Here is a 26629-nt window from a genome sequence, read left to right as displayed (position 1 = left end):
AAAAAACAGAAACCACGAATAAATTCAATCTGTTTATTGAACGTCAAAAATGAATTAAATTGTGTTTCTTTACGCAAGACGACGGCTCGCTTTGGTCTCTGGAGCTCGATCCGCTCTTTAGGCCTCTTCTTCTAGAACGGGAGGAAAGAAAAACAGAATTAATGTGGAACCGTGATGTCAGACAACCGCTGCGTTTCAGGTCGGAGTTGGTTCAGAACGTCATATTCAGAATAAGGAAGCAGGCGCATTCTACTTAAAAAAAAACTTTGAAAGTGAACCAGAGAATATTCTTCGGACTGATTCACATTTTTTCTACAAATCGCAACTTAAACTTGATCGAAATATCATGCTTTTAGGATTTCACGTGCAATACGGCTTCGCATTAATATTTAAAAAAAATTGCTCTCAGCCCTAAAGTGAAATTTTGACTAATGTAAAACTATACAAACATGGTGTTTATGTTACCAAAACATTTTGACTCACTTGTGGAGCCAAAAGCTGCATCGGGAGTAAAAGTGGGGATACATACTAAATCTCACCTTCCTCCTCCTCCTCCTCCTCATCTTCCTCCTCTTCCTCCTCCTCATCGGAGCTGAAGGTCCCATCGGGCAGGCTGTACACCCGAATCACTTGCTGTTAAAAACAAAAACATCGACCCATCAGCGCAACGAATCCCGACGACCGTAGAAAACGGGCACCGCTAAGGGCTCCTCGTGACGAGCCACTCACCTTGTTGGGGTCCTTCAGGATGAGGTACTTGCCCTCGTCCAGCTTGCGGCAGATGTCGATGACGCAGCGCAGGATCCCCCAGGCGTTCTCCATGCTCAGGTTGATCTGGCTGGCGAACTCGTTGGGCTTGAACTGCTGCGTTCCCAGGACGACGTGGCGGGCGGAGTCCTTTGCGTGGTACCGAGACACGTACCTGAAGACGGACACACACAGTCAGTTGAAGGTATCGAGGACACACGGTAACCTTCCTAAAGCAGGCGTCTGAAAGTAACATGAAAGCTGGCTCCGCTCGGTTCTCGGTGACACTGCGGTAGTATTATTATATCGTCCGTATTGATAAAGAGTGGAACAGAAGCTCCTCACCCCAGCTTGAGGTACTCCGACCCGGCCAGCATGGCGCAGCAGGTCCAGCGGGCCAGTTTGTAGCTGTTGTTCTTCAGCTCGGTGGCGAGGACGGCTCCTCTCTGGGAGTCCAGCTTCTGACGCCAGTCCACCCCGTTGCAGTGCTGGTGAGAGAACGGAGCAACAGCAGCGGTTTAGTTGGAAAGATATTTGAATTTTTTTAAATAACTAAACCGTAGTTTAGTTATTTAAAATAACTGAACCGTAGTTTAGTTATTTTATATGTATATATGTATGACACACACACACACACACTATATACTTATTTTTTTATTCGCTGCATGTTCATTCCACACAAGGATGATTTTTTTGTGGTTATTATTTGACCTAAATATCTTTTTGAGTCATCTGCCGTCATGAATCCTCTTGTGGAAACAACAGAATATGGACCATTTGATATTTAGCTTTACACTCACCCTGGAGTCCCACTCGTTGAGGGTCTTGACGTTAATGAAGGACACTTCTCCGTTGGCGCCCGTCATCACTCCGTCGTGTTCACAGCGGACGATCAGATCGATGTCGTCCCCGAGCTTCCAGTGGCGGTACCTTAAAGAACAAAAACAGAGTTATTACGTGCTTTATCATCTTGTGATCATAGGATAAAACAAATAAAATCTACCAGTTTGCATACAAGTAGCAGTATCAGTTCTTTACGACATGTTTGTGTTTAGTGCCTACCTGTAGGCGACAGATGCCACCTCGCCCTTGTCCGTATCCTCCTCCACAAATGGGTTGGAGGTAGGAAACTTGTACCGCTCTCCACCCTGAAGAAAAGAAAACCACAACACATGTTCATAAAAAGTAGTATTACTGGATGCGTTCATACGCTTTTTATGAGAAAATGTATCCAACTCTCGCATGTCCGTCTGCAGCAGCTAGTTAGCTTAGCACAAAGACTGAACGGTTCAGGTTAACGCGTGTTCTCACCACGCGTAAACACTGCTGGCTGAAGTTGTGGTTGATGTAGGTGGCCTCCATCGCCAAGTTACGAGGAGAGTTGAAGGAGTTGCCCTCGTCCTGCGGCGGCTCGTTGGCGGTCTCGCTCACGGTGAGCAGATCTGAGAGCAGCGGTTACAGATGTAAAAAGGTACGAATATCACACTCCGCGGGAAGTAGAAGTACCGCATTCAAAACCTTACTTTAAGTGAAAGAATGAAAAGTAGTATCAGCTAAATGGATCTTTCCTACATTAAAGTATTGATGTTAAAATGTTCCCCGTCATTGTTTTAACGCATCATCTATTCCTGCTGCATTTATGTGCATGTTGCATGTTTTTAACACCTTCATATCCCGTTGGCTAAAGCATTATATTCTATAAGATCATCACGTTTGTAGTCCTGTGAGAACCGTGTATCCAAAAAGCTTTTTAAAGAGTTTATTTCTAAGAAGGAGGAGGAGGATTTGCTCAACACTATAACCTATCAAAAGTATTTCAATGTTGTCCAAGCCTCACCAAAGTCAGAGTTGTCTCTCTTATCAAAGAACAGCTTGTTGCCGACTCTCTGCACGATGATGTCCCAGGAGTTGACTGAGCGCGTGCAGCACATCAAGGTGGCCAAGATGGCGTCCGTGGCGAACACGTTACCCTGAGTCTTGGCCAGCTGCAAGAGATCAACACAAAGACACGTTGTCGTTGTAAAAGAAAGCGTCAAAACGGCAACGAGTTGAGCTGGACGTGGTGAAGTCCGCCCACCTTGCGGATGACGGGGTCGTCGGTGGTGGTGACGGTGTGGAAGATCCTCTTGATGCTCTTCAGCTGCTTCTCATTGCGGGTGGTGACGCGGTCGAAAGCCTTGTCGTAGTGCTCCAGAGCGCCGCAGCACTCGCTGCAGGAAACACAAGAGTCACCTTCTGCAGTCGGGAGGTTTGATTGGTCGACGGGGGGGGCGGGGGAGGAGTTTCACTTACATGTCAGTCGGGTCTTCCACCTCCAAGTATCTCATCTTCATCAGTCTGGGGAAGTCCATCTCCTCCTTCACCTCCCAGTCGCTCCTAACCTCCACAGAGGAGTCTCTGGGTTTCAGCTGGGCCGAGAAGTACATGGACACGGAGAGAGGGAGGAGAGAGCAGGTATAGAGGGAGGGGAGAGAAAGAAAGAGGTATAGAGGGAGGGGAGATAGGGTGGTATAAAGGGAGGAGAGAGAAAGAAAGAGGTGGTATAGAGGGAGGGGAGATAGGGTGGTATAAAGGGAGGAGAAATAGGGGAGAGAGAGAGGCAGTTTAGAGGGAGGTATAGAGGGAGAGAGAAGGATTGTATGAATGTTTTATATCCAATTAAAGTTCTGACCACCCAGTGGCTGGGTGGGTAACTGCAGCTACGGGCCGCAGCTCTCATCCAGTAATAAAACAGTAGCGATCGATACCTGAGACTTCTGGTCCCACTTCTGACGGACGCCAAACTGCTTCTGGAACTTCTTCTGCAGGCGCATGCGATCCCTGAAGGACCGAAAAAGTGAGAATGAACTTAGAACGTGGCGCGGTGAGCTCGCCCTAAAGGACCAACAGCGGACAGAACATCTGTTCCCACCTCTCCTTCTGCTTGGCGCTCTTCGGGAGCGTCTGCATGTTGAACTGAGTCAGGTTCCTGCGGTCCTTGTCCCGGCGAAGATTCCTCTGTTGAACCGAGCAAAGCGCGTTACGAGACATTTACATGTTAAAAATCAACCTTAAATCAACCTTAATTCTTCGGCGGTTTGTACCTGAGCGAACCTCATGCGGTTCCTCTGGTAGGCCGTCTTCTGCGTCTTGGCCGTGTCCACCAGCTGGAAGCTCGTCTCGTCCTCCTCGTGGAAGTAGGCGTACTGACTGCCACCCCCGAACTGAGAGGAGTACTTATCTGAAGACAACAAAATGTAATGTTAACTTTGTGTTCCTGTTATTTACTCAGCGAATGTTCCAACAGCATTTACGTTTTGATTGGCGGTTCAAATAAAATGAATTACATGCGAGTAAAAAAGGACTTTAGATTATCTGTTGTTTCGAGATGTTTAAAACGCCTCCTTTTCACACCAGCGGAGAATTTATTTGCGGTGATTATTTTGACGGACAGCTGCATAGAAGAAGTGTATTCCTCGTCTCTCAATCTGCATTCGCAACCGCTTTGGACACAAAACGTGTGGAGTAAAAGCACTAAACTATATATATTATATATATATATATATTAAATTATATATATATTTTAGAAGGAGGCACACCCAAATAAAATCTACACACGAGGAAACCTTTTGAACGGATCTCTTACTCGTGTATCTCTTGTCTTGATAAGTGGCTCCGGTCCAGTCGGCAACCTGACGGGAAAGAACAAACGACGTGAGGAACAACGTGGTTCTTTCATGGTTCTTGCATTAGAGAACGTTACACTGTGGAGGAACACAAACCTTTCCCAGGCGGTCTCCTTTGCTGAAAGGCTGGTACGGCATGTCTTTAAACTTGTCGGGGACAGCACACGGGCCCCATCCCGACGGATTGTCCTGGATCACGGGGGCGTTGAACTTTGCCATGGCCTGAAGTCAAGAGTGAAAAAAAGAGAGAGACGCCTTTAACGTGAATTAAAGATGTTTTTATACAACAGTGCACAGCGTGACGGTCTACACATGCACAGGGTCTCAGGCAATGCACCGATATAAATAGGAACCGATCACATTCATAAACATTCATCCCATTTACCCCAAAACCAAACGTGACAGACAAGAACACTAAAACTTTTACTTAATAAATGATTGAAACAATTATTACGGCAACTGCATAAACATCGTTGTCGATTTATTGACTATTGATTGGACAATCTAATATTTAATGCGCTGCTCACATCTCTTCTTACTAGTAATTACACAAAACATCAAAGTTGAATAGTTTTAATTATTAAAAAAGAAGCTTTAGTTGTAATAAGAGTAACTTTAACCGTATTCATCCGAACAACAGGGGCTGATGGTTAAGAATGTAATAGAAAGGAAGTGCAAAGATTAAATCTAAATAAATAGCTTCTCTTTTATGTATTTTCATGATCACGGAGACGTTGGATATTTACCAATAAAACATATTATTCAAAAGGAAAAATGCTCTGGTGGATAATAAATCTTGAACGATGACGATATTTTTGTGAAAGAATAATCATAAAACACTCGGTGACGGTGGTGCAAAACTATGAGTTTGCATATTGAATATCTTATTTATATTCTGGGAGTAAAGCTCTTTGTGGGGGGGGGGTCATCGTTATATTTCACAGCATCGATACGAGTATCGATCAGCGGCACCAGCATGTTCTATCCTCACTTGTACTGACGTCACATAAAGGATGATCTCATATCTGATAAATATCGATCGGGACACATAACAGATTTACCGAAACTAACAATTTAACGAGAACAAATGAAGAAAACAAAGCTTCCCTCCGGAGGGTGGATGTGTTCTTTGTATCGGTTTGAGTCGGTTGGGACTCACGGTCGCCATCTTACCAGGTGGCCGCGCGAGCGTTCGCTCAGCTAAACTGGGTTTTAGGGCCACGCGACCGGAAACAGGAACCGTTACAATAACATTTAAACACGACAAGAAACGGCGGCTTTTTATACGTCCGTGTATATCCCTCCGTGATCTTACCGTGAAAGATGTCACACCCTATAGCGACTTTAAATCCAACCAGTCCTCAAACTGTAAAAAACCCCGACGGAGCGCCGGTGGGAAAGGAAGTGACGCGTTGCCGTAAAGCGGAAGCCACTTCCTGCCGTATTACGAGTGCTTCTGTCATAATGCTAGAAGGCCTCCGAGGCGTAGATATAATTATCATCATAAAGAAAGTATTTTAGTGTAACTGTATTGTAATGTATTTTGCCGTTTCTTAATTTATAAATTGCAAATGTTGAATAAATAAATAAATAAAATGTATATAATAGATAATATAACAACAACTGTAGTTGGAACATTTTAATGTCTGCCATGGGTTGCTAGAGCTACTGTCAGATATAATCAAGCGTAATAAACTGACTTCTCGTGGTCGTAGTGCGGAACTACATCTGTTTACAAAGTACGTTTTATTTTACTACTGTTCAATTGTGTCTAACTCGATTATTGTAGCACATGATTGTAATGACTCACTGTCGACGCTAGAGGGCATAAATATTCACATTTTGTGGAACTCAAAATCCAGGGATGCAGTTCGTCTCTGTGACCACCAGAGGGCAGTGAACGCTCATGGTTCTAAAGTAAAGTTTCAATGCAAAAAAATCACTTCCGGTGAATGTTTTTATTAAGACAACCAAATAATCTAAATAATAATAAGCAATATAATTTATAATTTATAATACAAAATAAAGATAGGAGGCTTTTCGAAGGGCAGACAGAAAATAAATACATTTAAATTTAAATTAATTACCATTAACACATATATGTACACACAAATTCCCAGATTTGTTTATTTCACATATATGGAGACATACAGCAAGATACATCGTGATCATGTTGCCCTGATATTTCCTGTTTCTAATTATTATTTGTGCGCTCTTCCGATTATTCTAAATGTGCAATATAATGAATTCAGTAGTTTTTCATGCCCTTAATATTATGTTTTCATAGTAAGACTATCATTTCAAACAGGTAAACAGGTTCAATTTGCACAGAACCACAACAGCATTATTATTTCTTTACAAAAATAATGTACAAATTGAGAATAAAGAAATGTCCTATTACATCTTTTGCTCTATTTGCATCCTTTCCTTTCCTTTCCTTCCACTTCATCATCATTCAAGCTTTGTTTACTCTCCACCGGAGCATTTTTCCTTTTGAATAATATGTTTTATTGGTAAATATCCAGCGTAACAACACCTCACTCACACTCAGATGAGTGTCTTTAGAAACACCTTCTGTGTATACAGAAGGATAACTGAGCATCTTCTCTGCTGTCACTCGTCAGGCCTACAGTGTATTTTTATTATTATTATTACAAAACAAACCTCTAAATCTAATTAAGATGTTGTTTACGCACCGCAAAAGGTCAACAAATCTGATTAATTCAGTAAGTGGTCGTCTGTGTGATGGATGATATTTCTGAGGGGGTGAATGATGCTGCCATCGTTGCGCATCAGTTTTTTACCTCGACCACAGATTATTTCTGTATTTTTACATCCTCACATCGACTTATGCACAGGAACGAGATTACCGGGGTACATTTATGACGTACTGTTGCGCAATACTGGTATTTTTCTCCAGTCATAGTTTTAATATATAATGAATTCACATCCTACGAACCATTCATGGTCCCCAGAGGATAAAAGTCAGTTTTCTTACAGCACTAAATGCATTAAAAGCTTTGAGAAATACTGATTTGTCTCACATCTGATAAACAAAGCGCCAGTTAGCGTAGCTTAGCATAAAGATAGTTTTAATATCCCGTTTGTTTCATCTGTATAAAACCCAAACGTAACCATTAAAACGTTGTTGTTTACATGAACAACATTTCTTCGCCAGGCTAGCTGCTTCCCTCCGTTTCAAGTCTTTGTGCTAAGCTAAGCTAACTGAGTTCAGGTGTTAGCAAACTTCTCCTGAACCCCAATTAACTCTCGTATTCAGAATCGATCAACAAGAGGATTTACAGGACATTAAAGGTTTTTTTGTCTCAAACTCAGGCTTCTAAATATATCCGGGTGAAAAACTCTCCAACGAACATCAGGAAAATTATTTTTTTAATTAACACAGATTAGAGTGACACAAAAAAAGAAAAAAACACGTTAACGCCCCCCCGTGGTTACGGCGTGACTCTCACTTCCTCCAAACACCTTTTTATTGCCTGTTTTAACACCGGCCACCGACTCCTCGATCAATACTCGTGGGGGGCCGCTAATGAAAACACAGCTGAGGCCGTGAGGGGAACTACTTGTACACAGTTAATGTTTATTTTAGTCTTAGTCCAGATTGAAGTGCTCTGAGCCGACGGCCTGCAGACATCAGTGATGGTTTTTGAGTGTTTTATGACGCCGGGGATGATGCTCACCTGTGAGGGATCTTTTCCAGCTCGGTCCGTCGTCACAGAGACGTTTTCTTGTTCAATGAACTAATTAAAGCCGACGGTGTGTGGAGGTCTTCTCCCTCCTTTCTATAACTCTGAATAATATTAAATAACTTATTTGTGTTGCCAGAAAAAAATACTTAAAAAAAAAGAAATGTCTAAAATTAATAATGAATCAATTGTATTTTGCTTTTTATTCATGGGTGTTCACCTACAAATCCACTAATTACAGTTTCATGAAGACACATTTGTTATTTCTTCTTATTTCTAAAGGGCAGATTTGTCTTTATGGCGCAAAACACATTTAAGCTTCAGCTGCACAATTAGAAAACAAACAAACAAACAAAACCTGCAGAGATATATCACTCTCGAAGAGACGTAAAAACACAACATGGCGATGAGAGTTTATTTTAATCAACAACAACACTTCAACTTAGATGAAGGTTTAAAGTGATGAAGACTCCCACTCTGTCGGTGGGGTGAAATCCTAATTACCGGGGTAATAAACAAGCATTATCCTATATTTGCATTTAAATGTGCAACAGAATAAGCCGGAAATATGTTCATGGGGATCATGCGTGTTGTTGTTGTTGTTTTCAGGGTTTCCATAGTTTCTCAGGCCCCCAAAAAAGTGAAGAGTTAACTTGTCCACATTGTCCGTGGGCGAAATTCGGAGTCATCAGCAGCACATCGACAGATAGGTGTGTGACCAGCAAGCTGCTCGTTGTTTATACACACAAACAATTAGTAAACCCCCCCCCCCCCCCCCCCCCCCCCCCTCCTCATGCTCCTCGGTGGGTCTTTGCAGGCGTGGGCGTGTGTGTGCCGGAGGCCAGCCGAGAGCCGAAACAACCAGTCTGTTGTTTTACTGAATTTACAGCTAAATATAGCAGCAGTCATATTGTGTGTGGGTGTATGTGTGTGTGTGTGTGTGTGTGTGTGTGTGTTGGCTCATGAATAAACTGCTGGGAGACGAGTTCCTTGTGAATGACGGCCAGTTAAAAGGGAGATTATTTTTGTTTTACCTGCTTGGTGGAAAAGTACAAAGTTCAATGTGGCAAAAGCAGAGGTGGAAGAAGTACTGATATATTTTACTGAAGTACCACCAGGTAGAAATACTCTGTTTCAGGTGCATTCAAAATCCCATTCAAAGCTACGACGAGGAACGTTCATGTTGTGTTAGTTCTGGCGCCCCCTGTGGACTAAAGTGGTAGTGTTGGTTCTGGTGCCCCCTGTGGTCTAAAGTGGTAGTGTTGGTTCTGGTGCCCCCTGTAGTCTAAAGTGGTAGTGTTGATTCTGGCGCCCCCTGTGGTCTAAAGTGGTAGTGTTGGTTCTGTCACCCCCTGTGGACTAAAGGGGTAGTGTTGGTTCTGTCGCCCCCTGTGGTCTAAAGTGGTAGTGTTGGTTATGGCGCCCCCTGGGGACTAAAGTGGTAGTCTTGGTTCTGGCGCCCCCTGTGGTCTAAAGTGGTAGTGTTGGTTCTGGTGCCCCCTGTAGTCTAAAGTGGTAGTGTTGATTCTGGCGCCCCCTGTGGTCTAAAGTGGTAGTGTTGGTTCTGTCACCCCCTGTGGACTAAAGGGGTAGTGTTGGTTCTGTCGCCCCCTGTGGTCTAAAGTGGTAGTGTTGGTTATGGCGCCCCCTGGGGACTAAAGTGGTAGTCTTGGTTCTGGCGCCCCCTGTGAACTAAAGTGGTAGTGTTGGTTCTGGTGCCCCCTGTGGACTAAAGTGGTAGTCTTGGTTCTGGCGCCCCCTGTGGTCTAAAGTGGTAGTATTGGTTCTGGCGCCCCCTGTGGACTAAAGTGGTAGTGTTGGTTCTGGCGCCCCCTGTGGACTAAAGTGGTAGTGTCTCTGAAATAATTCCTCCGTAAATTATGAACATTTTTAATTTGAACATTTTTGTAGGATGAAACGAAGAAAATAATCTAAAATAAATCTTTGTTGCACTGGACAGTACACGTGTGTTTTTTTGTGCGTTGATAACAGAAACGACAAAAGCAACGTCGTCTCCGTCTCGCGTGTTCGTCGTCCGACGTCATCGAGAAGTCAAAGTTATGAGAACGAACTTTATGCTTTTCAGGAAAACCAACTGCAGTAAAACGAGAGAACACCCAACTGGAGGTAAAGATACAAAGCATAACGGCTAATTTAAACAGCGATTAAATATGCAAGAACTGTGACATGCAACCCAGCCTCTTAGAAATGATCTTTGTACGACAGAATGAGAAAACATTTAGTCGACTTTGTTTAAAGCGTTCACCAATTTCTTCTACGACTTTAAATTTACGAGTGGTTGTAAATCTGTTGTAAAGATAATCTACTTTAATACTATTTAATATAAAGGAAAACACTCATTTGACCCCAAAAATCATGAATAAAACCTCACATTAAATTTGTAGTTTTAAAAGCCAAACACTGTTAACTCAGTCAGCACTGTTGTCGTTGCACATTAAGCACCTTTAACCAAAAATAACATATATATGACTAAGTAATGCAACGTTAGTATGATTAGTTAAAAAGCTTCGGTAACGTCTCACTCTGACAGCTGCTGGTCTGAGGTCAGTGCGGCGTCACCTTCTAACTATGAACACTATACGCTACGTCAGCCCGACATCCATCCCAAAACACCTCCCTAAAACCTAACGTAATCCTAACAGCGATGATACCTCCCGTAAAACATTCATGAACATAATTCATAGGAGACGGGGTCGCAGTGAACGTCGGATTAAGTTGGTTTTGTTGTTTTGTTGCTTTACAAACAGCAACGCCGTGTTCCCTTTGAGTAGCGTCCGCTTCTATAAGTAACTGATCTCCAGCGAGGGGCTCCGATCCGACGTTTCCTCCGGCAGAGTTTTAACGCTCCCGTTTTTGGTCCCGTTGAGAAGCGTCGGCGGCGCGGCCTGCGTGGACCCGGCGGTGGCGGCGTCCTTCCCCCTCGGGTCCCCAGCTCGTTCCTTCCCGTCTGGGGCCGAAGGATCCGGCTGCGAGCTCTGCGGATGGAAGCTGTCGTTGCCGTCTTGGGCGATCCGGTAGATCTCGGTCATTTCCGAGAGGTCTTCCTCGTCGTCCTCTTCGTCCCCGACCGCCCGGCCCGGGCTCTCCCTGGGCAAGAGGGCCGACCTGCCCTCCTCCTCCTTCTGCTGCTGCTGCTGCTGCTGGCGCTCCATGGGCTCGTGGTTCTCCACCTTCCTCGTGGAGCGGCAGAGGGCCTTCCGGAAACCCCTCTTGAAGTTGTCCGACAGGAAGCAGTAGACGATGGGGTTGGCGCAGCTGTTGGCGTAGCAGAGCACCACCACGAAGTAGTAAAGGCCCTGGTACTCCGAGGGGAGCGACACCAGCAGGTTGATGATGTTGAGGGCGTAGAAGGGCAGCCAGCAGAAGACGAACACGGCGACCACGATCACCACCATGCGTGTCACTTTCCTCTCCGACTTCCGGCGCTTGGTGGAGGTGGCGTGGACTTTTTTGCCTGAGCTGCGGATCTTGAAGACGATGAGCAGGTAGCAGAGGCAGATGATGAGGAGGGGGCAGAAGAACCCCACCGTGGAGGTGTAGATGATGAAAGCCGCCCGCCAGATGTTCGCCGGCTGCGGCCAGGCGATGTTGCAGGTGCCTCCGGCCTTCTGGATGTTGGCGAAGATCACCACGGGCAGCACTACCAGAAACGACAGAGCCCACACCGTGCCGTTCACCACCTTGGCCGCCTGGGGGCGCCGCCACTTGGACGACCGGATGGGGTGCACCACGGCGAGGTAGCGGTCGATGCTCATCACGGTCAGGCAGAAGATGCTGGTGAACTGGTTGATGGAGTCGACCGTCATCACCAGGCGGCACATGAAGGAGCCGAACGGCCACGACTGGAGCGTGTTCTGGACCGCCAGGAAGGGCAGGCCGAGCATGAAGAGCTCGTCGGCGATGGCCAGGTTCAGGATGTAGATGTTGGTCACCGACTCTATCTTGGAGTAGCGCAGCACGATGTGGATCACCAGTGTGTTGCCGCCGAGGCCGATGACGCACACGACAATGTATATGAGCGGTATGAGGACGCCGGCCACGCTGGGACCCGAGGGGACGCCGGCCGCGCTGCAGTTGGTGGCGTTGAAGAGCGTCTCGTTGGCGTCGCTGTCGTTGAACGCCAGAAGGAGCGACAGGGAGAGTCCGGGCGACGGGCCGGCGGAGCTGCCGCTCTCCCAAGCGTCATCCGTCATCTCTGGAGAAGCGAAGAGACGCCAACCCACGGTGGATGTGCTCCTTCTGTTGCTCCGTCCTTCTGTTCGTCTCAGCTGCCGACCATCTGCTCTGTCGGAGCGGAGAAAGAAAGAAAAAAAACAATTAAGTTATCTTACTGAATATTATTTTCTTTCTCCGAGGAGACTAAAAGGAATAAAACACATCGTTGTCTCCCAAGGACTCAGTCAGCTTTCTACCAGTGTGGCCGACACCAAAAGGACATTTAATAGATATTTGAAAATCTTTATGTTCGCACATTTAAACCTTGAGAACCTCGAGCGAGTACGTCATCCACTGGGATCCGACAAAAGGAGGTTGAGTCGAGTACTTCTGCCTCGTCATTATGTTTTTCAGGGACATTTTATTTTGAAATGACTCATTTTCACTTCACATTGACTCTTATTTTGTTCATTATATAAAATCAAGCCCGAATGTCGTAACTCAGAAACATTTATTTATAATTACCAGATGGTTGTATTCATTTCGAGGGTATTTTGCGCTTGTTGCAGTATTTGATGGATGCTTTATAATTTGCACTTAACGTTTAGCATCTCAACATTGTAAATGTTTACCCATTGATTTTAATCATTGTTAAAAAACAACATTTAGATAAAAGCAGACAGCTGATGATCCTTTCCTCAAACTCCTTCAAATAACAAAGAGCATAAGAATATAAATGTATGCAGAGTAAGGATAACTTTATTATGACTATTGATTGTACTGTTTTACCGTCGATAATTACGGCACTAAATCGTGCACATCTCAATCACTTGTTCCAATATACTTTGATAATATTTTTTAATTTGAAGAGTCCCCTTGTTACCAACCTATTAAAAGTAAATAAATAAAAAAACATGCTCCCATTTTTGAGATGCGAGACGTAATTAGCAATTATGTTGCAGCATAGATATTTAAAAAAAACGTTTTTGCAAACACGTGCACTATTTTCAGCGATTCGCCAACTCAGCTCGGGGTCGTCTTGCGTGTGCGAAACAATCATTAAAAACGGTAACGTCGTCAATATGTTTACAGTGAAAAACACAGGAAGCAGGAAAACGATAACACTGAGAGCGAGACAACAAGAACAACAAAGGACCCTGATAAAACGGAGGTGGATATGGAACCATGTGCCACACTGGAGACGATTAAAAACCGGCCAAAGATGGATGTTTTCAGGTACATTGATTGGACCGGCTGTATTTAGTCGGGCTATTGATACGGCAGGCAGATTAAACAGAGCGCGTTCCCACATGTGGGCCATGCGACGATTCATAGTTAATAGCAACATCAGCAGCTTTCCGGTTAACGCCGACTTCATTTTGTGCAGACGTTCACGTTCCCCAGAGGATAAATTATAATAGTATGATTATAAATTATACTACCATAATGCATGTTACCTGCAAAACTACCAGCCTCCGCTGTGCTTTGTGTTTAGTGGGAATTATGAAATGTTAGCATGCTAATTAGAAATGTTAGCATGCTAACGAACCGAAGATACAACACGCTGTTGCTCAAATTACAGCTTTTTATTAACGTATACAAGTATGTGCTCACTATGCAGCCAAATGGGCTTTTTTTTTTAGCCGTTACAATATTACATTATATAGTATTATATTATTATTATTATCAATGCATTTTTATTGTTGTAGCCGGCGGCAATATAGAGCTAATTTTAATAATATGTATAGGCTTCTATTGGGTGGATTAATTTGTACACCTTTTCCTAAAGTTACTAATGCATCTTAACTAAAGTCATCAAATAAATGTAGTGAAGGTAAAAGTACAATATTTACCACTGAAATGTAGTAGAAGTAGAAAGAAGCATAAAACACTCAAGTAAAGTACAAATACTTCAACATTGTACTTAATACAGCACGTACACACATATGTGCCACTTCATTTCATGCTTCATTAACCACACAGCTGTAACCACGGAGAAGTCAATATCTTACCACAATAAAAGCACCGCAAGCACCATTTCAGAGGAAATATCTTCCACCATCTTCTTTTTTCTTCTTCTTCTAAATGTTCGACGTCGCCTTCAGAAAATCAACAGTGAGAAAAGCACAGCTGTGACCGGAGCTCATTGATAAGAGTTCATCAAACAAAGCCACTGAAAGGTTATTGTCACCTCCACGGCGACAGCTGCAGACACAGGTACATTAAAAAAGGCTTCTATTAAAGAAGACTTCTATTTTACAGATATTTTACATAGTTAAGAAAATCAACAAACAGAAAGAAAGTGTCTTTTTTCATGAGAGCAGAGCGGTTTACTTTGATTTCACCGTCACATTATTAATCATTTTTTCCAATATCTCCCATATCTCCTCGTGATTGCGAAACGTTTCACATTGAATTTGGCAATCTGGATCACCATGGAAACCAGCCAAGCAGAGGAAAAAAAAAACAGTGAGAGATCAGTGTCGTAAATCAAACCCAACCAAATAAACGGGGCAGCACACGGCAGCAAAAATGAGGATTTATATATTAATATTTTTTTTACTGTTCTTCTCCAGTGAAAATGTTTTAAAGAGGAAAAGAAATGATATCTACCCACTCGTCTCCAGGTCCTTTGTGACGAATGAGAATAAAGAATAAAATAACAAACGAGCTCCAGTGCAGCCATTGAAGGGTTATTTCATCATAATTATATTGTTTTGTTTTCCGCTTCTCGTCCCCGTCCTCGTGGTTTAGATTGCAGTTATCATCGCTCGTTTGTGGAGATTCATCTTTTTAATATAGCGTTCACGCAGTTAAGTCCAAACAGACCATAAAACTAGGTGAAAAGGGAACAGAAAGATGCAGCCAGAACAAAAACAAGGCCACATATGTTCGTACGATATCCAACGAAAACTAGCTCCTCGATTTTTCGTGCGTTTTCCATAAATAGACTTTTATAAAATAAACTTCCGTCTTCACAGGAAACAACTCAGTTAGGTTTAAGAAACACAACTACTGAGTTAAATTTAAGAAAATATTGTCGTTTGGGTAAATCACCAAAGTGAGCTTTACTGACAATAATGATAATAAGATTAATAAGAATACACCTTTTGGGCAGATTGGAGAGCAGGTATCACGCTAACAAGCTAAGAAGTGTAAAGAAAGATGGATTTGTTTGTGTCGGAACTAAACCGCTCAAGTGTGTTGTTGTTGTTGTTGTTGTTTACAACGTTGCGCCGCTGATTTACACAAACCTGGTAATCGATAAGACCGCGTTAACTGGTCATGTGATCAAATCTCGCTCGCAGCGGGATTTGATCACATGACCACACGGAGACAGAATCAGGACAATCTACCTAATGTAGCTCTCTGGGACTTTAATAGCTAATAATAATAATTATTATTATTGATAGTTGCAGAACAATAAGATAATAATCCTAACATCCACTTGCTCGTCCCTGAAGTCTGATATCTGCATCGTCTTGGCCGCTCTCTCACATTAAACATCTCATTGATCTTTCGCTCTCCACACTTTCAAAGACCTTCTCAGGCGCCTCGGAGAGAGCGAATCCATCCGGTTCTGAACCGCCGCCCGGTGTCGTGGTCACGTGACCAACGAGGCCGTTTGACCTGAATGCCGCCGAGCAGATGGATCGAGAGCCGAAGAAGAAGAAGAAGAAGAAGACGAAGAAGAAGACGGGATGAAGGAGGCCGGCTATGAATAAATCTGTATCTGAATCTTCTGCTTCGGTCATTCTGATCTGCATCCAGGACTCGTCTCTCGTGCTCACGCTGTGACGGCTGACACACTTCTGAATGATTTACACCGTAGACAGACTCACGTTTCATATATACGTTTATATATATATATATATATATATATATATATATATATATATATATATATACATATAACTTTGCAGCAGCAGTTATCATTTTGAAGGAAAACGGCCTTGAAATGCCAACTAAAGAATCTGGAAACACAATAAAAGGATCAATTTGATTTCCATCAAAATGCCTAATTGTACAATATAATATTCACTTAATGCACAGCACCGGAAACCTTATCTTAAGATCAAAACAAATATTTTTGTATTATTCTTTTCCTCTTTAATCTTTAATGTATTTTTCCATAAAGATTGTTTCTCTTTCCCCCTTTTTAAACGACATTAATCTACCTTTGCCCACCGGAGCTCCTTCTCTCCGTTAAATTCATCTCAGACCAATGAAGCTGAACTCTTATTTTATTATTTATAATCATAAGTGAACAACAGACCTGGTGCTATCAGAGCGGCTGAAGGTGAACGTCTCTTTATCTCCAGCGCGTTTTTCTCGGAAGTGACTGATACGCAGATTAAAGAAACGACAAAGCGGGGGAAGGGCAGTTCTTCACAACGAGTCCGGGGGCAAATTATGCAAACATGAGAATGTTTCACTGATCAAACAAAAACATTTACGGCTAACGGTTCATAACCTCCCCGTTAGCCGTAAATGTACGGCTAACGGGGAGGTTATGAACCGTCTGTGAAAATCATATCTCAGAACGACCGTTAAGTTTTTCAGAAATCAATGCAGTTATTCAGAGTTTCTCTTTATTTAATTTTTTTAAATGTACCTGTTGATCTTAAAATAAGTACCATGTACTCGTCCATATATATATATATATATATATATATATATATATATATATATATATATATATATATATATGCATTGAAGTAGTTTGTGTTTCATTTCATGGCGGTTTTGTTCCATTATTTGTTTAATATATGTGTTGATTTTGAGACATTAGTACAAGAAAGCTGTAGTTTAATTTGACAATATGTGTATGTTTCTTTCCTGATACGTTACGTTTTGTTTAAAAAATACCGGCTTTTGTAATAATATAAAAAGTCTTCACAGGAGACACAATGTCCTTATATATATATATAATATATATGTATAGTGACCATTATAAACCATGTATTAAATGTTTATAGAGTGCTTATAATGTGTTCATGTAAATGTCCTCGGAACACAATTGATGTGACAAGGACACACACATATTAACGCACACGATTTAACATCAATGAAGATAAGCTGCAGGTAAACAAGGTGAGGAGACATTTGTGTCAGCAGGAGCATAAATGCTGCCGACGTTCTCCTCAGCTTCACTATTTTGGTTCACTGTCATCGTGTATTTTCAATTTGCACATAACATTTTTTAACAAACAGGCTTGAATTGCCAGAAAAAAAAGTGCTAAATATGGTTTATTGCTGCAAACGGCAATGAAAACACACTTTGTGAATAAATGCTGTCGTACATGATGAACTTGTATCGTATCCGTGACCTTCCTCACATTGACACACGAAACAAACTGAACGCTTTTAGTAAAAAACGACTCCTAATATTCACAAAACAATAGCGGTCGGAAGACACAACACAATGGTTTGCATTTTCTTTCGCTACTTTTCTGGAAACTGGTTAAATTCTGCGCTTAATTTAAATGGGAACTTCTCTGGAGAGAAACAACTCTGTTCACCACCTGCTGGGCAAAGATAGAGTTGGTGGAGACCAAAGTCAGAGTTACAAGAGAGAGAATCCTGCTTTTCATCATGTTATCTCATGTATGGCGGCTGTGCAGCAAGAAGAAACTGAAACCCCAAATGTAGGGATCATTTTTGAATGGATTGATCTCAAAGTTTTACCTCGACGCCGTCTGAGACACAGAAAGTTCACAGCTACATTTACTCCATCGAGCACAATGTTCACTCCCGCTCGGACTCGGCGACTCAGGAGTGAGAGCGAGCCGGCGAGGGTCACGGCGAAGGACGCCAGCAGAGCTGTTTGATCAGCGTATATTTGTTTAGCTCTCTTTTGTATTTGTTCCTTCTTCGAGAGCCGCGAGCGAACGTTCAGAGTTTTGCCCGACGACCGACTGAACGGAAGAGAATAAAAACATCATTATTAAAGTTTAGACACAAAGTAAATAGATGAAGTGCTTTAATGTTGAATAAGGTATTCACGTTAGCGTATTCTTCCATTGCACTGACATCGAGCTGTGATAAATACGTCACATTTAAGTAAACCATAATCACAATAATACACTCGGTCCACTATTCCCTAACAACAGGACCCTTCTTCGGGTCACAATGTCAACTGGCAACACGACCCGAGCTTTAAAACCTGAGGAGGAACCTGGTTTTAGAGCTTTTCGGTGCAGGTGGAACTTCTCAACATCTCCTCAATTCACGTCACAAATATGTTCGACCGTTTTTATTTGATTTTTTTCAAATGTCTGATGTTATTTTCAGACAGTCAGCAGTGGGAGCCGAAGTGTTTCTGAGGTATCGATCGTTAAATACTGAGAAATTCTCTCTGAACACGCTGCATTTTTCAACCGTTAGATATCGCCATGAAACGCCAGTTGATTACTTATCATCGAGCCAATTATCTTAAGTTTTATGTTTAAACCTTCAGGTTCCTTCGTCTCAAATTCATTGTGTTTTTTTAATTTTTATTGTGTTTTTGGTTAGAAACCTGAAAAAGAGAGATTTTAACATTTGTTCTACGATTAAAATATGTCAGGCAACACCCCTTTACAAAAGCTATGAAGTGGATAAATAATTCTATATAATTTTTTTAAACCTTTAAAGAAGTGTATTATAAAACTGTAAACATTTTGAAGACTGCAGGTGATAGAGTATTACAAGTTTTCTGAGATTTGATGTCTAAATATGCATATAAGGCATTTTTCTAATGCTAACCGTTGGTGAATTTAGAATAAATATACAAACAAAAGTAGACAAAGTAGTAAAATAAGGATTTTATATTTCCACTGGTCTGAATGAAGATCTCAAAAAGTGTATCAGTGCATTAAAAAAACTATATTTATTTGACATCTTTGTGCATTTCCTTTGATTGTTTCAATAATTGTGCCCCTCACCCAATTCATCACAAAGGCATACAGTTATTGTATTCATCTGTATCACACAGCTCCAATATCTGAACTGCATCTGTATCCACGAGCAGCTAAAATATCTTAACTGTTGTTCCGTTTGTCGACAGACGGTTCGAAGCTGCCTTTTCACGCCATCCAAAAAAAAAGGACACAAGCTCAGCGATATCGAGCTTCGTTTGCCGGGTCGTATCAAAGTTTAGCCGATGGTGGATTCACATGAACGACAACAACTCTGCCGTCTCTAGAGGAGGATGAACAACAGCTTGAGCTACAGGAGAGGATCAGTGAACCGGTCTCAGTTCTGGTAGATATTCTTTAATCCATCCAACACAAACGGTCTTAAGGCTAAACGACGCCTTGAGATTTACAATACAAAGGTTCATCCAAACCTACTGCTGTGTGCTGTTTATGTGAAGGTACTGACATCAGATTTCCTCCTGTCATCTCTCTCAGTTTTACTTTATCATACAAAAAATATCCGAGAGAAGCCGAATTGCAACCGGAAGTAACGCGAGAGGGCGGAGCTTAGTATAACACGACTGTTGAATAAGACATTGTTTTGAAAAGGTTAAAGTTCTCAGATGACCGGACAACACCGAGGTAGAGACCTGTCAATCTGGTGTTCTTGTGTTTGTTTCCCTAAAGAATCCACCAAGAAATCTGCAAAAAGGCTTTAGCCATATCAGCTATAAAGGCCGTGTGTGGCTCTTTGGCGTTTCATGGACCAAAGTGGACTGGATATATAATAATGTGTATGACACGATGATGTCACCGGTCCATTCTGGGGCTCAGAGAAGCGAACGAGGCTTCTCCTCTTGGGATCGGTGAGTCAGACGGACTCATTAAGTGAATTCACACCAAGCCTGGCGTCCAATCCTGGCTTAAGATCTAAGCTTGGATGTCGTCTACAGGTTTCCAATGTGAGGTAGATGCCAATCTTAAGGGCCGGGGGATGAAAAGAAAAAAACATCAGCGCAAGATGGAAATATCCTGTTAACCTTTCTCTTTCTTTTTCCAGCTTAATCTTTGAGGGATAAAAAACATGCACCTCTTTAGACAAATGTGAGAGCAATTTAACACGTGAATCTCATGTCAGAAGACAATCACAGCAGATAAGTCTGTAAAGAGATAAAGGAAACAATTAGAGAAGCTGTCTCCCTCCTTATATCTACGATCTTTCAATCAAACTTAAAATAAAGGAATTTTATTTCTGTAAGATGATAAGATGGGTACCACAAATATAGACGCTTTTTACTGCAGACGTAAACAAATATGTCGTCTGACTATCTTGTTGTTGCACGTTGGTTTAGAGTTGATACTCCAACAGAGGACTAGAGTTCAACGGTAGCCCCGGTTTCTCTGTTTCCAGTTTTTGAGGAGAGAACACGCCAATGTTTAAACATAGTAATTGTGCTATTAAATACTGCTTATTATTATTATTATTATTAGGCACTAGATTGTTCCTAATTTCTGCCCTTTTGACCTCTTATAAAGGAAAAACTGTGGGATGTGATTAACACACTTGTGTGCGTGTGTGTGTGTGTGCGTGTGTGTGTGTGTGTGTGTGAATGATGGCATAATTTTGCAATTACTGTGTGAATTAATCATTATTTCCATTTCCAGGATCACACATTGAATACTAACTCGATCCTTTGCCTCTATATGAAAATGTACTATAAAAAAAAGAATTTAAGGCACCATAAATATGCACAATTTAACATCTAAAGGGCTTTCCAAATGGAGGAGCGTGATTATGTTTTGTTCCTTTGAACCGAATCCTGAACAAATCACGTCGGATGGTAATCGGTCATAAACGCATTTGTTTATGTTCCAAGAAAAATCTGTGTTTTTCCCCGAAAAAGCTGAACTGACAAACAATTCTCAGAAGAAGATGCACAAAGCAATTTGAACCAAGCAAAACTAAAACAATAATACTTATTGAGAAAAAGCTGAGTGATATAATAATACTGATTTTGACTGCTAGTGGCAGAGAGACGGGTCTGTTTTCCCACGAAGACGCCTGTATATCGTTGTTTTGTTTGTGAAGTGCCGCTTTCTTAATTATGTTTGACAAAAATGTGTCTGTTTACGCAGAACTTGTGATTTTATATACAGATAAAGATACTTATTGATATACTAAGTTAACATTAGCGCTTGACATCACTCAGTTTTTGACTGCTTCTTTTGTGAAGAAAATTATAACATCGCATTTCAAAATTTCATGGGCTGACGGGCTTTCTCAAGGAAATATTACATATGCAAACGACTACAAAGATACCACAATGACTCAAACTGATCGAAAAATATGCAACATAACAATTAAGAGATCCACAGAGACACGCAAAATGACTCTCAAGAGACACAACATGGAACAAAAAGACCACAAAGACAAAATGACTACAAGGAGACACAAACTAAAAAGACACACAAAATGACTTTAAGAATACACAAAATGACTACACAGACACGCAAAATGACTACAAGAAGACACAAAATGACAACAAGGAGACACAAAATGACTACAAGGAGACACACAATGACTAAAAAGACACACAAAATGACTTTAAGAATACACAAAATGACTACACAGACACACAAAATGACTACAAGAAGACACAAAATGACAACAAGGAGACACACAATGACAACAAGGAGACACACAATGACTAAAAAGACACACAAAATGACTACACAGACACACAAAATGACTACAAGAAGACACAAAATGACAACAAGAATACACACAATGACAACAAAGAGAGACACAATGAGTACAAGAAGACACACAATGAGTACAAGGAGACACAAAATGACTACAAGAAGACACAAAATGACAACAAGGTGACACACAATGACTAAAAAGACGCACAAAATGACTTTAAGAATACACAAAATGACTACACAGACACAAAATGACTACAAGAAGACACAAAATGACAACAAGGAGACACAAAATGACAACAAGGAGACACACAATGAGTACAAGGAGAGACACAATGAGTACAAGAAGACACACAATGAGTACAAAGAGACACAAAATGACAACAAGAAGACACAAAATGACAACAAGAAGACACACAATGAGTACAAGGAGAGACACAATGAGTACAAGAAGACACACAATGAGTAAAAAGAGACACAAAATGACAACAAGGAGACACAAAATGACAACAAGAAGACACACAATGAGTACAAGGAGACACAAAATGACTACAAGAAGACACAAAATGACAACAAGGTGACACACAATGACTAAAAAGACGCACAAAATGACTTTAAGAATACACAAAATGACTACACAGACACACAAAATGACTACAATAAGACACAAAATGAAAACAAGGAGACACACAATGACTAAAAAGACACACAATGACTACACAGACACAAAATGACTACAAGAAGACACAAAATGACAACAAGGAGACACAAAATGACAACAAGGAGACACACAATGAGTACAAGGAGAGACACAATGAGTACAAGAAGACACACAATGAGTACAAAGAGACACAAAATGACAACAAGAAGACACAAAATGACAACAAGAAGACACACAATGAGTACAAGGAGAGACACAATGAGTACAAGAAGACACACAATGAGTAAAAAGAGACACAAAATGACAACAAGGAGACACAAAATGACAACAAGAAGACACACAATGAGTACAAGGAGAGACACAATGAGTACAAGAAGACACACAATGAGTACAAAGAGACACAAAATGACAACAAGAAGACACAAAATGACAACAAGAAGACACACAATGAGTACAAGGAGACACACAATGACTACAAGAAGACACAAAATGACAACAAGGAGACACAAAATGAGTACAAGGAGACACAAAATGACTACAAGGAGACACACAATGAGTACAAGGAGACACAAAATGACAACAAGAAGACACACAATGAGTACAAGGAGACACAAAATGACAACAAGAAGACACAAAATGAGTACAAGGAGACACAAAATTACAACAATAAGACACAATGAGTACAAGGAGACACACAATGACTACAAGAAGACACAAAATGACAACAAGAAGACACAAAATGACAACAAGGAGACACAAAATGAGTACAAGGAGACACAAAATGAGTACAAGAAGACACAAAATGACAACAAGGAGACACAAAATGAGTACAAGGAGACACAAAATGACAACAAGAAGACACAAAATGAGTACAAGGAGACACAAAATGAGTACAAGAAGACACAAAATGACAACAAGGAGACACAAAATGAGTACAAGGAGACACAAAATGACAACAAGAAAACACAATGAGTACAAGGAGACACACAATGAGTACAAGGAGACACAAAATGACAACAAGAAGACACACAATGAGTACAAGGAGACACAAAATTACAACAAGAAGACACAATGAGTACAAGGAGACACACAATGACTACAAGAAGACACAAAATGACAACAAGGAGACACAAAATGAGTACAAGGAGACACAAAATGACAACAAGAAGACACAAAATGAGTACAAGGAGACACACAATGACTACAAGAAGACACAAAATGACAACAAGGAGACACAAAATGAGTACAAGAAGACACAATGAGTACAAGGAGACACACAATGACTACAAGAAGACACAAAATGACAACAAGGAGACACAAAATGAGTACAAGGAGACACAAAATGAGTACAAGAAGACACAAAATGACAACAAGGAGACACAAAATGAGTACAAGGAGACACAAAATGACAACAAGAAGACACAAAATGAGTACAAGGAGACACACAATGACTACAAGAAGACACAAAATGACAACAAGGAGACACAAAATGAGTACAAGAAGACACAAAATTACAACAAGAAAACACAATGAGTACAAGGAGACACACAATGACTACAAGAAGACACAAAATGACTACAAGGAGACACACAATGAGTACAAGAAGACACACAATGAGTACAAGGAGACACAAAATGACAACAAGAAGACACACAATGAGTACAAGGAGACACAAAATGACAACAAGAAGACACACAATGAGTACAAGGAGACACAAAATTACAACAAGAAGACACACAATGAGTACAAGAAGACACACAATGACTACAAGAAGACACAAAATGACAACAAGAAGACACACAATGAGTACAAGAAGACACACAATGACTACAAGAAGACACAAAATGACAACAAGGAGACACACAATGAGTACAAGGAGACACAAAATGAGTACAAGGAGACACAAAATGACTACAAGGAGACACACAATTGACTAAAAAGACACACAAAATTACTACACAGACACACAAAATTACTACAAGAAGACACAAAATGACAACAAGAAGACACACAATGAGTACAAGGAGACACAAAATTACAACAAGAAGACACACAATGAGTACAAGGAGAGACACAAAATGACAACAAGGAGACACACAATGAGTACAAGGAGAGACACAAAATGACTACAAGGAGACACAAAATGACAACAAGGAGACACACAATTGACTAAAAAGACACACAAAATGACTACACAGACACACAAAATGACTACACAGACACACAAAATTACTACAAGAAGACACAAAATGACTACAAGGAGACACACAATGAGTACAAGGAGACACACAATGACTACAAGGAGACACAAAATGAGTACAAGGAGACACACAATGACTACAAGGAGACACACAATGAGTACAAGGAGACACACAATGACTACAAGGAGACACACAATGAGTACAAGGAGACACAAAATGAGTACAAGGAGACACAAAATGACTACAAGGAGACACAAAATGACTACAAGAAGACACACAATGAGTACAAGGAGAGACACAATGAGTACAAGAAGACACACAATGAGTAAAAAGAGACACAAAATGACAACAAGGAGACACACAATGACGACTAAGACACACAAAATGACTACAAGGAGATGCAAAAGAGGAAGTGGTCTTCTGTGCTGTGTCTCGTTAAGTGCGGGTGGAAGGGGGGGGGGGGGGCTTTGCTGTTTGGGGGCCTTTTGGCTCACAACTCCCTCCGTGGAGTTACAAATATAGCTTCTATTATTGCTATTATTAAATATCAACACACAATATGTCAAGTAGTTTTGTTATCATTTATTACATCGAATAAGTAAAAAAATAATGTACAGTTTATTATTGCAGAGAACCCCCCCCCCCCCCCTTTAAATCTGTGCCCCCTGATAAAAAGTTTGTAAACCTGCCTCTGGGATTCATCATGAACATAAACGGGTGTGTGAGTGCTTACGGGTTTCCACCGGTCCTGGTCCACATGTCACGCGCTCCGTGAACTCACCTTTATGACGAGGCGGTCTCCGGAAGCTCCGTCTCTCCGGTGGTGGTTATTATTTTGGGAGATTTAATGACGGAACGGCGCGAGGCTGAGCGGTCGCGGTCGGTTAATTCCCGGTCGGCACGTGTTTAATCTTCATCCTCAGCCGTGGAACGGTCCGCTCCTCCCGGTGTGTGTGTGTGTGTGTGTGTGTGTGTGTTTTGTCGGTGAGTTTTTTTTTTTTTCCTCCACCTCCGTCTGTTCCGGGACCGACTGATGCACCGAGAGTCAGCGCCGCAACATTGTAGCAGTCTCTTGCTCGTAACTAGGTAACAGCTCTGCTGGCTGCACGGAGTCGGGGAGGAGGTCCTCTGCGTGTGCGTGCGCGTGCGCGCGCGCGTGTGTCAGGAGATGTGTTCTCCGGTGACAAGGCTGAAGAACCGTTCAACTAGAGCACTGCTGTTCAGAAACTAAGACATGCTTCTTTTACAATAAAGGTAAAAAGTGATTAAAATTAAACAGAAAAGAAAATTTGTACCGAAATGTATCAGGTAAATGCAGCGAAATACAATATTTACCTCTGAAATGTAGTGACGTAACAGTATAAACTACAAATAGTATGAATAAGTGCAACATTGTGTTAAGTTGTATTCAAACCCTGTTTTTTAAAGCTACTTGTGGTCTGCTGTAATTGAAGATGCAAATCTATCACAAAGAGACACAAAACAACCACAACGAGACACAAAATGAATGCAAAGACACCAAAACAAACGACTATATGACTAAAAAGGAGACCGAAAACAATAACAAAGATACACAAAAGCACTACAAAGATGTACAAAACAACTACAGGTACACAAAAGAACCACAAAGATAAACAAAACAGCTACAAAGAGATACAAAACAACTACAAAGAGATACAAAAACAACAACAAAGAATTACAAAACAACTACAAAGACATGCAAAACAACAACAAAGAGATACAAAACAACTACAAAGACATGCAAAACAACAACAAAGATATACAAAACAACTACAAAGACATGCAAAACAACAACAAAGAGATACAAAACAACCAAAAAGAGATACAAAACAACTACAAAGAGACACAA

General features: G+C 41.4%; 2 protein-coding genes across 5 annotated transcripts; both read right to left on the bottom strand.

The window, feature by feature from the left end:
- Positions 1-19: 19 nt before the first annotated feature.
- LOC117734551 (eukaryotic translation initiation factor 3 subunit D) lies at positions 20-5837 on the bottom strand. 3 transcript variants are annotated; one of them, XM_034538672.1, is made up of 16 exons: positions 5728-5837; positions 4509-4634; positions 4373-4418; positions 3831-3967; positions 3659-3744; positions 3495-3567; positions 3040-3155; positions 2825-2957; positions 2585-2732; positions 2059-2189; positions 1810-1895; positions 1548-1677; positions 1093-1235; positions 730-922; positions 530-633; positions 20-131 (listed from the first exon to the last, which is right to left on the bottom strand). In XM_034538672.1, coding segments are annotated over exons 2-16 (1650 nt in total). In that variant the 5' UTR covers positions 4632-4634; positions 5728-5837; the 3' UTR covers positions 20-130. The 3 variants fall into 3 exon arrangements, with proteins under 3 accessions (XP_034394563.1, XP_034394560.1, XP_034394561.1); XM_034538669.1 differs by having other exon boundaries at positions 540-633; XM_034538670.1 differs by having other exon boundaries at positions 20-128; positions 540-633.
- A 4135-nt stretch (positions 5838-9972) lies between these two features.
- sstr3 (somatostatin receptor 3) lies at positions 9973-25711 on the bottom strand. 2 transcript variants are annotated; one of them, XM_034539370.1, is made up of 3 exons: positions 25541-25711; positions 14308-14394; positions 9973-12424 (listed from the first exon to the last, which is right to left on the bottom strand). In XM_034539370.1, the coding sequence occupies exon 3, from the start codon at positions 12331-12333 to the stop codon at positions 10921-10923; it is 1413 nt and encodes a 470-aa protein (XP_034395261.1). In that variant the 5' UTR covers positions 12334-12424; positions 14308-14394; positions 25541-25711; the 3' UTR covers positions 9973-10920. The 2 variants fall into 2 exon arrangements, with proteins under 2 accessions (XP_034395261.1, XP_034395262.1); XM_034539371.1 differs by having other exon boundaries at positions 9973-12419.
- Between the last annotated feature and the right edge of the window lie 918 nt (positions 25712-26629).

The sequence above is a fragment of the Cyclopterus lumpus genome, chromosome 8, assembly GCF_009769545.1.
Source record: "Cyclopterus lumpus isolate fCycLum1 chromosome 8, fCycLum1.pri, whole genome shotgun sequence".
Taxonomy (NCBI): Eukaryota; Metazoa; Chordata; class Actinopteri; order Perciformes; family Cyclopteridae; genus Cyclopterus; species Cyclopterus lumpus.
This window is presented reverse-complemented; position numbering and strand designations above follow the sequence as displayed.

What these genes read in the sequence shown, in the direction of transcription:
- LOC117734551 (XM_034538669.1), bottom strand. Translation starts at nt 4,631, where the DNA reads ATGGCAAAGTTCAACGCCCCCGTGATCCAGGACAATCCGTCGGGATGG. An exon ending in AGCGCCAAGCAGAAGGAGAG is followed by an intron (nt 3,568 to 3,658) that starts GTGGGAACAGAT and finishes TCGGTCCTTCAG; the next exon opens with GGATCGCATGCGCCTGCAGA. An exon ending in ACGACCCCGTCATCCGCAAG is followed by an intron (nt 2,733 to 2,824) that starts GTGGGCGGACTT and finishes GATCTCTTGCAG; the next exon opens with CTGGCCAAGACTCAGGGTAA.
- sstr3 (XM_034539370.1), bottom strand. Translation starts at nt 12,333, where the DNA reads ATGACGGATGACGCTTGGGAGAGCGGCAGCTCCGCCGGCCCGTCGCCC.